General features: G+C 38.4%; 2 protein-coding genes across 4 annotated transcripts in view; one reads left to right on the forward strand and one right to left on the reverse strand.

Moving 5' to 3' along the window:
* Window positions 1-12,337, reverse strand: part of LOC308643867 (protein FAM221A) — a 330,925-nt gene that overhangs the window by 147,056 nt on the left and 171,532 nt on the right. The gene's annotated exons all lie outside the window — the stretch shown is intronic.
* Window positions 11,827-12,337, forward strand: part of IGF2BP3 (insulin like growth factor 2 mRNA binding protein 3) — a 143,689-nt gene continuing 143,178 nt past the window's right edge. For both annotated transcript variants that reach the window (XM_081284228.1, XM_081284229.1), the window contains exon 1: window positions 11,827-12,140. In XM_081284228.1, the coding sequence (XP_081140354.1) occupies window positions 11,966-12,140 (175 nt within the window). In that variant the 5' untranslated portion in view covers window positions 11,827-11,965. The remainder of the gene's footprint in view (window positions 12,141-12,337) is intronic.

Here is a 12,337-nt window from a genome sequence, read left to right on the forward strand (position 1 = left end):
ACAGACCCAGAGGTAAAGTTTGCTAAGACTCAGGATTATTGCTTTTTAAAAATCACCTACACTTGTTGCTGAAGTTGTGGCTTAGTGGCAGAATGCTTGCCTTGCACATGTGAGACACTGGGTTCAATTCTCAACACCATGTAAAAATAAATAAACAAAGAAATGTGTCCATCTATAATTTAAAAAACAAAACAAACAAAAAAACAAAAACAAAACAAAAAAAAAAAACAAAGAACAAAGAAAAACACCTACACTTATCCCAAGCTGAAATTCTGCCTGTCTTAGAAACCTAAGATTGAAAGCTTTGAGGGTAGCTGGGCAAGGTGGTGCACACCTGTAATCCTAGTGGCTCAGGAGGTGAGGCAGGGAGATTTTGAGTTCAAAGCCAGCGTCAGCAATTTAGTGAGGCCCTAAGCAATTTAGCAAGACCTGGTATCCAAATAAAATATAAAAACAGACTGGGGATGCGACTCAGTGTTTAAGTGCCCCTGGGTTCAATTCCTCACCTCAGTAACTTTAGTGAAGATGAATCTCGGGGCCAAGGAACCTGCTTTAACAGGCACCTCACTATCTTAGCCGTAAACTAAGATGTTTTTCTCGTTATCACACTAAACCTGCAATAAGTCTACCAGTATTTACCTTCCCTAGCCTCAATTTCTCAACTGTAAAATGGGTATCTGGTAGATCTCTAATAATCATTCCATAAGATAAGAATCACCTTATTTGAAATGGGCTCACCTGGAAATCATATAAAGATGTTCTGTATAATCACTTACCCATTAAGGAAATAAATAAAGAATTTATGTGAAGTATCCAATAATTTTTAATACATATTAAAAAGGGTAGACATTTTCCCTCTTAGAGTCTTCTAGTATTGGGATCTAACATAAATTGCCTCAATCTCTTTCTTTGAATAAAATGTTAATAGTATGCACTTTTAAAGGTAGAATCTTAATTACCAAATTACATTTTAGAGAATTTGTAACTCACTATCAACCATAATGAATTTAGATACTTTCTGGTTCTTGCATCTTTTCCTGTTACAAGTATTTTAACCACTGACTTCCCTTTACAACGTAGTCTCTTTACATTCATTCTAGTCTGAGCTCTTGAAAACAAAAAATATAAAACAACAAATATATTGATATATCCAAAGCAGAATTTAAAATTCAGAGTCTACAGCTTCATATTACATTGCAGAGTTTTTTTTTTTTTTTTTTTTTCTTGTGGTACTGAGGATTGAAACCACAAATGCTTGACCCCTAAGCTATATCCCTAGCTCATTTTTTCTTGTTGTTGTTTTGGGAAATAGGACCTTGACAAGTTGCTGAAGCTGCAATCTTCCTACCTCAGTCTCCTGAGTCACTGGATTATCTGGCACAGAATTATTTTAATAATGCCCCAAACAACACAATCTGCTTGAAATGTATTATTTTCAAAATGAATTTGTGTTTGAATATACAACCTTTAATCAGCTACATATACATAAAATCGAATTCTCCAATGTTCTTAAATTAGTTCTAAGATTATTTGTCAAAAAATCAGCATAGCCGGGGTGTGGTGGTGCATGCCTGCAATCTCCCCATTTTGGGATGCTGAGTCAGGAGGATCACGAGTTCAAAGCCAGCCTCAGCAACTCAGTAAGGTCCTAAGCAACTTAGTAAGACCCTGTCTCTAAAGAAAATATTTAAAAGGACTGGGGATGTGACTCAGTGGTTAAACAACCCTGGGTTCATTCCCTGGTACAAAAGGAAAAAAAAAGTCAGTGTAACTGGTTGATCAAGAGATACTAAATTGTAGTTACACAGGAGCAAGTTCTGGTGTGCTATTACATAGTAGGGTGACCATAAAAAATAATTATGTATTGTATATCTCAAAAAGCTAGCAGAAAGGATATTGAATGTTTTTACCAGAAAGAAATGGTAAATGTTTGAGTAGATAGATATATTTAACCTGATTTTAACATTACACAATGTAAATATGTATTGAAACACAACATGGTACTCCATTTATATGTGTAATTCTGTGTTATTATGTATTAGTTAAAAAATTGATTTAAATTTTAAAATGTTAGCAAAACCTGCTTTATAAGTTTATAAATGCCATTAAATATGGTGGCTTTTATTTACTTATTTATTTTGCAGTGCTGGGGATTAAATTCAGGGCCTTGAAAATGCTAGGCAAGCACTCAACCATTGAGTTGTATCCCAGCTCAATCTGTGTTTTATAATGTTATATTCCAAATTCACAGGTTAATGCACAGACAATAGATTCTTATAAAATAACTCTAATAGTCTTCAGGTTAACTTTCATGACTGAATTTACTACAAAGAAACATGGAAAAAAACTTAAAAAAATAATTTATATTACATAAAAATTTACATTAAATGAAACCATACACCATTAAAAAGATTCCTCCCTCGATAGTTAGAAATAAGTGCATATCAACTATACATTCAAGTTTCAGCTCATAGGTTTTAAATAAAGACTAAGCTTGATCACTGAATTTAGTTGTGAGAAGAAACTTTAACATTTAGCTTAACCAAGAGTTCCATAAATCTGAGGATTTTGAGCTTTTTTCTTACTGATACATTTCAGTGCTTGGCTGTAACATATTTATACACCCAGAGAGTAATTCAGCTTATTACTATGTTAGTAGAATGCTGCCATAGAAAAAGAAAATAAATGAATTACTAGTTGAAACAAAAATAAAATGTTTTATTTGTTTAAAAAGCAATGGTCATTCTTCATCTGTTTAAAGGATCCAAGTGCTAAAATGTTTGTTATACTAATAGCATACGACTTTTCCTTCTACTTTGTAATGCAATTATTTAGGAATACTTTAATAATAATAATAAAAAGATCTTTTACAAGAACAGTGATGGGAAGGGGATATCATTTGACTGAAACATCATTCTTCATTTATATCCACTAAAAACCTTTATAGAAGATCTGCCCTGAAGCAATATTAATATTAATTTCAGCTCCCCTAACTCCCAATAAAGAAAAGCCACTAAATGACAGGAGCCAGGTCTCACTTAAAATCTGAGTTTCCTCTCCCTGTTTAAGTTTCAAAAAACATTGTTTTCATAAGAGTAGACCAATTTCTTTGACTCTTCCTTCAGGACATTTTCTCAATATTGCTTATTTTGATTTAAGTAAACACAAATGGATCATATCTACAAATAGAAGTAGTAAAACAAATCAATAGTAGGTATTTATAATAACTTCATATTTTGTAGATAAATTTAACATTTTCAAAATATGTGATCAGTATTACTTCTATCATCAGTTATTAACTGATTACATTTATGTTTTAATAATATTGTTGGATATTTTATGTTGTGATACTAACTAAACACAAGAACATTTTTTAAAAATAGAAAACAAGGTAGAGTGAGATACAAACTTGAAAACATGTTTTTCTGTTTAAATTAAAATATGTTTGATTGTTTAAATTCTAAAGCTACTAATTGACTTCTAATTCTAGTTCAATTTGTATTCTTAGTTTTATCTCTCCAGCTTCCAAAACATCATATGAAGTATTCTGATGGTTAAGAAAAATCTTTTTAAAATAGTGCTTACCTTGCTTGTTTTAACGTGCAACTCAGAATTTGAACACAAGTTCTATCTTGCTTTTTGCTTCTTCAAAAATCTCCACAAAGGGCTTCCAAGCAGGAATATGTATAGATATTCAGAGTGTCCAACAGCACACATTGACTGCATTCCATACCTGACAAACTGCCCTCAATTGGAAGATTTGTTGTTGTTGTTGAGGGAACACAGTAATGCTGCCTTGAACCCTGCTGTCTATTTCACTAGATTAAAGCATTTACTCAACTGGTTTATTTGTTTTAGTATTATTTAAAACAAAATTCAATTTCATATGTTTTAAAAAGTTACAATATTGAATGCAGATTAAAATACACTTTGAGTATATTTCTATGGTTGCCAGAGATAAGCACCTAGAGTGTACTAGGCTAAACTTTTGATTGTTTAGTTTATTTTCTGTTTGTAGTTTTTTACTCATGATTATTCATTAAAATGAAAACCAAAGATGTCATTTAAATCCTGGTAGCAAATAAATAAAAAAAAAAAGACATTATTGTAAAAGGCATGGTAATAAAGGCATGAAGCAAAATTCTAGCCAGTCTTCAACAAACAAAAACAAAAGATGGTAACATCATTCTGTATTCAATTAATTGTTCTATAACAAAAAGTTAACAATATCATAGCAATCTATTTCTGATGTTAACAAAATATTTTTTTTTTTTTTTTGGCTTTAGGATCTTAGTTTCTTTGTCAGTGTTCTTTTTATGAACCGGATTTTTAATAAACAGATTAAACACTTATAAAAGAGGAACCAGTTATTTTAGCCTAATGGAGGATATTCAATAGTAATATATTTTATATTGGTTTACAGAAGATCATGCATATCTTAAAAAGTCATAACTCATATTTTAAAAGAGTAAGATTTAGTTACTTCTATTTTCCCCAAACAATTATTTTCCATGTCTTGGAAAGTGCTAGGGAAAACATTTCAGATTACAAATAAGATATAAACAAGTTTGCCCTTCAAAGAAAAAGTAATTTTAGAACTAGAAAAACTGCTTTAATGATAAACACTGGACACCAAAGGAACAAAAATAAATAATTAAAATACATACAACAATTTCAATTATGGGCAAAGCTCATTTAAAACAAAATGTTACCTTTAGGAAGTCAGTAGTATTATTAATTTAAAAATCAATGAAAATTTAAGACAGTTGATTGAGAAAAAGCAATGAAAAATACTACCAACTTCCATGTTTTTAAGCAATCTACTATAAAAATAAAGTAAATATTTTAAGAGAAGTGTGTCAAAAGGAAAAATTTTTTAGTGCTAATTTTCATAAAGATTTCAGATTAGTTTTTGTCTTTTTCTGCTACATCTTATGTTCCTGTATTCTTTATGAACTTGACATTTTTGAAATAAAACAAAATACAAACCCCCTCACTTAGCTTGCTGCTGCTTTTTCAAGCTGGGATCATCAGGCTAGAGAGGCTCAAGATCAAAATGTAAAGTCAATGAATTTTAATGAATCAAAGTGGAAATGGTAATGATCTACCACTACTCTTGAAAGAAAGGAATTTAAAAGTTCTGCTTATTAAATCTAAAAAATAAATTTACATTTATAGACAGCATGAGGAATTCACCAGTTTCCCTCAAAGATCATCTAGAAGTAGATACTTTGTGTGTGTGTGTGTGTGTGTGTGTGTGTGTGTTTGTATTAAAGTTTGCTGTTTCATTTGAAGAACTTTAATTTCTAAATTTTCTGTAATGCAATTCTGGAATAGAAATGGTGAGGAAAACAAAAAAGTGTCCAACTATGAAAATAGTAACCAAAGATGTATCTTTTAATTTTATGTGTTAGAAAATGCTGAAAACTAGTTACAACCTAAGCATGTGTTTAGCTTTTAGATTATTTTAGTGTGGAGAGAGTAGGTTCTTATTGTTCTATCCAGTGGGATTTCATGCTTGGATTACTGTCTCATTTTACTCCATTAGTTAATATATGCTCTCTCTACCCACTTTCTTCCACCCTTAGCAAGGAAACAAGGAGGGTAAATGAGTTGCTAACAACTAACACCTTAAATACCCAACTCTTCCTACCCTCCTCAGTCCCCTCCCTACCTCTTTTGTTTTCTAAGGTTGGTCTGAAAATAATTTCTGTTCTCATCAATTACCAAGGAGTTTTTTCATTAAAGTTCTCATTCTCCACCTCCCTAAAAGAATGAGTATTTTACAGTTTTCACCCAAGTTAAGTAGTATAATACAATATAGAATGGCAATAAAAAGGATCCTCTAAAATTATGTATAAAGTTTACCTGATAGAGAAAACTCCATTCCTGATTTAATAGTAAAAAAATCAATTTCTCTCTTACTGATTAATGTGTAAATCTTTGATTTTAAGAAAAACAGTTGAAAATATTCCAGGTTTTAGGGTTTTGGTTAGTCTAGATTAATTTTGCAATTTAAAAAAATTGCAATTAATGGCAATTTTCTTTACTATAAAAAATTACTTAAGATTCTTCTATTGTATCACTTCAAAGTATAAAAATCCCAACCTAAAATCATTTTACAAATAATCCTGTCCTCGGATTTTAAATTTCTTAGGTGTTAAAGTGTTATAAAATTATTAGTTCTGTAATCATTAGCAATGTATTATATAATCTTTAAAATTTAATCAATTTGTTCAAAATAAACGATTTTTTAATGACTTTGATGTTTCTGAAGAATAATGTTCCTTGAAAGCTTCCAAAATCCTATTAACTCCATTGGTGAGATATAGTTGAATTATACAGAATGTAAACAAAATATGTGCAATGATTACTTTTGTTTTAAACAGTTTTTTTGTACTAATCAACTCATTTTTAAAATTTGTTTTTGTAAAGCTAGTCAAATAACTTTTAGTATTATGACATGGCAGTGTTACTTTAATCAGTTTTTAGAGACTGGAACTAAATAAAGATAGTTTTTCCAAAAGAGTTTACAGAGGATGACGTAGCTCACTATATCTGAGGATTAAAATATAGAGAAACATTTTTGAACTTAGTGATTTTATCTAAGTTTTTAATGTTTCCCGAGGAATGATTGTTTCATTGGTTTTTGACCAAATCGAGTATGTCAAGACTTGAAAATGAAAAATTATCTGTGAACAAATTAGTAAGTCATATTCCCAACAGGAACATTTCCTTTTCTCCAGATAATGAAAGATTGGTAAAGTCTGTTATGAAATTAGATATACAAAACAAATCTATACTTCCTTCTTTTCTGTTATGATCAGAGTTCTGATCTCGTTAATTTATTTTTGAAAAGACCAATAACAATATTTTAAAGTAATAAAAACCTACCCAAAGCATCAGTACCTAGAATGCACCACTGTGGCTATCTACCTTTTAAGTTAACCCAATTAAATATGATTATTTCGTTTGTTTCGTGTTTTTCCAAGCCAAATTCATATGTATTTTTTCTCACCATGTCCATCAAACGTCAGTAAAATTAGAATATTTCAGCTACAGAAATCGCTAATCCTTCGAGGTCGGCCTCAGCTTGACTGCTCTTAGGGCTGCTCTAACGAAAACGTGGTCTCGGCATAGTTGATCTTACCCGGAATTTTTCGTTTGCTTTTTTTGGAGGGGTTGTTTGGTTTTGCTTAAAACAACCCTGCGGACCACAAAGGGGGATAGAAAGGGAGGGGCAGAATGAGTCGATTTCTCGAGAAGCTCAGGAAAGTTCAGGCATCTGGAAATGTATTTGGTTGTAGTTTTAAACAACAACAACAAAAAAGGTATAAATTCTAAGTGGTTGGAAACGAAGATGTGTGTGACTCCAGCTGCTGAGCATGGCGCAAACCCAGGACCTCTGGGCGCTGGACGATGGGGGAAGGGAGGGGATTCTGCGGGCACCACGCGGTCAGCGCAAAGGGCGGGCTTCCCACGCGGATGCAAAACTATTTTCCACCCCTCCTAACAGCTACCTCCCTCCTTCTTCTTTGGGGGTTGGAGTTGGGGGCGAGTAGTTAAAGGGCAGGAAAAATGAGCGCAAGAAAAAAGGAACCCGATCCGACCCCTCAATCACAACAAAACCATTGAGGGAGCAAAGGGTTATTTTCGCGCCACAAAAGATGGAAATCCAGGGGCGGCTCGGGGGCCAATGGGTGGAAACCAGCAAACGGCTCGGGAGGAGGCAGCCAACGATGATAGGCTGCCTTCCTCCGCCAATCGGGTGAGAGGACCACCCCCGCTAGCCAGGGGCGGTGTCTCTCTCGACGCCGGTTGCTCAACTTGGTCTTGGAGCCCCGCCCCGGGGACGCTTTCGCGCGCCGTCTCGCGGCCCGGCCCCGCCCCAGGCGGAGACACTGGGATCTGCGAGGGCTTCTGGTTCGCTTTCTCCGTGGGTATCAAGCATCTCGAGCCCAGGGGAGCCCTTCGCGTGCCCGAAACTCAGGCCGGAGGTGCGGGAGGGTCACCAGATGTACACTGCCAATCGGATTCCGCGGCTCGCGCCCGGGCGCGGGGAAAGCAAGGATCTCAGGTGGGGTTGCTCCGTGAGGGGAACCATAGTGGCTCCCCCCGGCCCTCACGTCTAGCCTCGCCACGCGGCTCCTCGCGGAGGGACGCACCCCAAGGCGGAGCCAGAAGCGCGCTGTCCCGCGGCAGGACCAGGGGAGGGCCGTCCAGTGGTTAAGGCCCTGCCAGGCGGCAGGCGATCCACGAAAGACCTTCCCTAGTGTTGAGCTGGGAGGATCCCGCCCTCTTTCTCCGGGCAGAGCCGGAGGAAAATGGAAACAAAACCACCCCATCTCCTGGGCACTTTTTTTTTTTTTTTAATTTTAAACAAAATAAATGACAGATTCTGGAGCGTGGGCAGAACCAGGTACCGCTAATCAACCCACTAGTTTAAACAGATCAGAGCCCAGTAAAGCTGTTTGAAAGACTAAGAGTGTGTTAAAAATGCCTCCTATGAGGCCCTGGAGACGCGGCGGGCATTGTTGTGCCCACTCGCGTGAAGGTCGCAGGCGGTCGGGAGCGACAGGATTGCCCTTTCCCCCCACGCCTGCCCAGCATCTTCCCCACAATCTGTGGATGCGGCATCGGTAACCGACCTCCTATACGTACCCTTTCTCCTGTAATATTGCACTGACCACAAGAAACATTTTTACTGTCCGTTAGGTCAGCAGATGAGGTGCAACTGTTCAAAGAGTAAATAGATGAGCGGGAGTCCTTTCTTTGTGGAATTAAAATTAATTAGAAGCCACAACTGTTTCAAATGAACTTGGAGTAGTCCAGATTCAGTTAATTGGTGTGAGATTAATAAAGACAGTAAATTATACCGACTTATATTCGTGCTTAAAAATCCACCGAAGATATTTTTGCACTCAGTTACCCATGATCTTTTTACTCTGCCGTTGAGAATATATCCCTCAAATGCTTGCAAGATTGTAAGTAGGTTATATCCCTGTCCCTTTTTGATGTCTGAGCTTTTATTTTTTATTGCTCATGTATGTTTTTAAGTTCCTAGCCAGAGTATCCAGTTTATTACAATAATACACAGATTAAGTTCACAAGAATCCCAGGAACACATTTCATCGAAACAGCACACATTTGTTTTAAATTCCAGCTGTTAGATTTGTTTGATAGTGACAGATAAGCATGGGCTAGTATTTATGAAAAATAAACAATTTTCCTCATGGTTTACAAGTAGTTATTTCCTTTGGTCTTGGTTTTAATAAGAACAAATACAGTCAACTATCCAGAAGCCACCATTCCCATCAACTTTGGAAGCAAGCTGAATATAACAAACCTGTTGTTATGAAAAAAATTAACTAAGAGTTTAATGACCAACAGATTGTAATATTTAAAGTGATCTTTAGAAAAGCAAATACAAATCAAAAACATTTCTCCAAATAATTTTTGATCACATGCAACAGGTACTTAAAAAAATAAATTCACAACTTTATATTGACAGAGTACCAAAGAAGTCATAAGCATACATTGTATTTTTCCCTTTTTAGAACCGTCTCTTGAAAAGCACGAAAGTGAAAAATAGTAGGCTCTCTAAAAAGAGAAATTTCGCCACTGAAATATTTCCATATTGAGCTCATTAATACAGTTCTAAACACTGACACAAAAACACGTTTTTCCCATCTCAAAGTTAAAACATCTCACTAAATTAAACTAAATGAAAATATTGTGAAAGTGTGTTTACATTTATAAAGTTGAATTTGCTTGGCAGGAAAGAAAAACCTGTTAGAACAGTGGCATTTAAAATGGATGATCTGACACCTTCCGGTTACTGAACACAAAATTCTAAGTTCCTTTTAATGGACAAAATATAAAGAACCTTTATATCCTGAAATAATTCCAATGTTTAAAAATAATCTGCTATTCACCTTTTAATTGGAAAACATCCTTTTAAGTGCCACAGTTTTGACAGAGACGCAACTTTATCAGTTGTCAATTACTAATGTTTCCAATATAAATCACAATTATTTTTCTCTTCACACACTTTTCTATTAAGAATATCAAGTTATGAGTGTTTCTATTTCCATGCAAAATAGAATTTTACATTTTAAAAATTAGCTTTTTATCTTTTTCATGAAATACTTGTTAAAAATATATCACAAGTATCTGATACAAACGAAGGCTTTTGAGTGCAGTATACAACCATTAAACGAAGGTGGGAAATTTCCACAAGAACCTCAGCACTGCCTCTGTTTCCGTATTCCTGGTGTCCAGTTCACATTTTGTTGGCCCTGGAAGGCTCCACCGGGCCCAGACCCTCCCCCACTCACCAACCATTGTACTCCTCACATACAGGAAAAATTATGAATGGCTCGCATGGTCAAATGCAGGCAGAAAGAGACTCCAGCAGTTTTTCAAGAGCGAATACCACCTAGGGGAAACGCAGAGCAGTCTTCCTGTTTAAGAGTCCCAAGTTCTCCAACTAAAATTATTTAAATGAAAGTGCTAGCCTACCCAGACCCTCCCCCTCTAAGAAACCACAGGAAGAGAGGGTTTCCCTTTAAGTACCGACTTTTCCCACTTTGACTTTGCTCCTCGGGCTGCCCAAACCCCCGAGGTCCCCATCCCCACAGCAGAAATCTCCGCTCCTGCGCTCCCTTCCCCCACCGGTGGCCAAGCCCGCCCCCGGCCTCATTTATCCCTGAGTCTTTCTGAACCGAGCAGCCAATGGCAAACGCGAAGCCTAGAGCCACCGCGAGCTCAGGCGGAGGAGGTGTCGCCCAGACACCCGCCCAGGACGCCGCGGGCTCCCCTCCCCCACCACCCAGGCCCCCGGCCGCCCCACACCCCGCTGCCCGAGGCCCGAGGAGGGTGCAGAGGGTGCGGCGCGTCTGCCCGCCTCTCCCGCCCCCACCCAACCCACTCCCTGTCTGCGTTTCCGCCAGCCCTTGTAAACGTGCTCGAGTCTTTGCCGGGGTTACACTCCTCCTTGTCATCAAAGCCACCAGGCGAGTTCAAGATTGTGACTGTTCGGTTTTGTTGTTAATCACCTATTTTTAAAAATCGAATGATTAAAACTAGAGGAGCTAGAGCTGAGCAATTGTCAAGTTAGCACCGTTACTCTTTTCCTTATTTAAAAGGAAAATCAGTATTCTAACCCTTCCTCCCTTCTCGGATCCGCCCTAACCAGATAACCCTTTCTAAACTCGGGTGGTGACAATCAGCTCCCCGCGCGGCACTCCCCTCTGCAGCCCGGCTGCGGCTGCTTTAGCATTTTTCCCTATTCCTCCTCCCCCTCCTCAGGGTCCCTCGCCCAATCTCGTTTCCCCTCCCCCTCTTCCTCTCGCCTGCTCTTTTTTTTTTTTTTTTTTTTCCTCCCTTTCCTCCGAAACCCACTCTAATTGAGGCGCTGGGATTCCTCACGTGAGACGTTGATTTGTAGTTTGAACACGTGGCTCATTCAAAAAGCCGGACACTCCGAGCGGATTTTTTCCGCCTCCTGCGCCTTCCTCCCTCCTCCCCGTCTCCCCTCCCTCCTGCCAGTCACCCTTCTGGGTTTTTTATGGGGAGGCGGCGCCTGCCTCTTGTAGTGTGATATTTTCACAGTCCTCTGGCCGATGCCAAAGGGGTTGGGGAGAAGAGACAAAAAGTAGTTTTTTCCCCTCCTCCTCCTCCTTTCTCTCGCTAATCCCGCCTCCTCCTCAGAGTTAGGAAGAGTCGTTGATGCGTTTGGGTTGTAGCTAGGCTTTTTCTTTTCTTTCTCTTTTTTTAATACTTGGAAAAACAAGAACCCTCGGATCCGATTTTTCGCTTCTCGTTCTTATGCTTGGTTCTTAGTGTGTTTGTGTATTTTAAAGGCGAGAAGACGAGAACAAAACCCTCCGGATCCATCCATCACCGTGGGTGGTTTTAATTTTTCGTTTTTCTCCTTTTTTTTCTAAAACGACCACTCTTAACAATGAACAAACTGTATATCGGAAACCTCAGCGAGAACGCCGCCCCTTCGGACCTAGAAAGTATCTTCAAGGACGCTAAAATCCCGGTGTCGGGACCCTTCCTGGTGAAGACGGGCTACGCGTTCGTGGACTGCCCGGACGAGAGCTGGGCCCTCAAGGCCATCGAGGCGCTTTCAGGTGGGCCCCAGCCCGGGCGCCCGTCCGCCCCGGCCCTGCGCCGCCTGCCCTAGCGGGCCGGGCGTCTCCGCGGGGCCCCAGGCCCGGCCCGAGCTTGGAGCGGGGGTGAGGCCCGAGCGCTCACACGCGTAGGGGCACGGGGCTTTCCTCGGCTTCAGTTGCAATTTGGGGTCCGCGACTCGCCCCCCGGGCCACGT

Source organism: Spermophilus citellus (assembly GCF_964194105.1).
Source record: "Spermophilus citellus genome assembly, chromosome: 3".
Taxonomy (NCBI): Eukaryota; Metazoa; Chordata; class Mammalia; order Rodentia; family Sciuridae; genus Spermophilus; species Spermophilus citellus.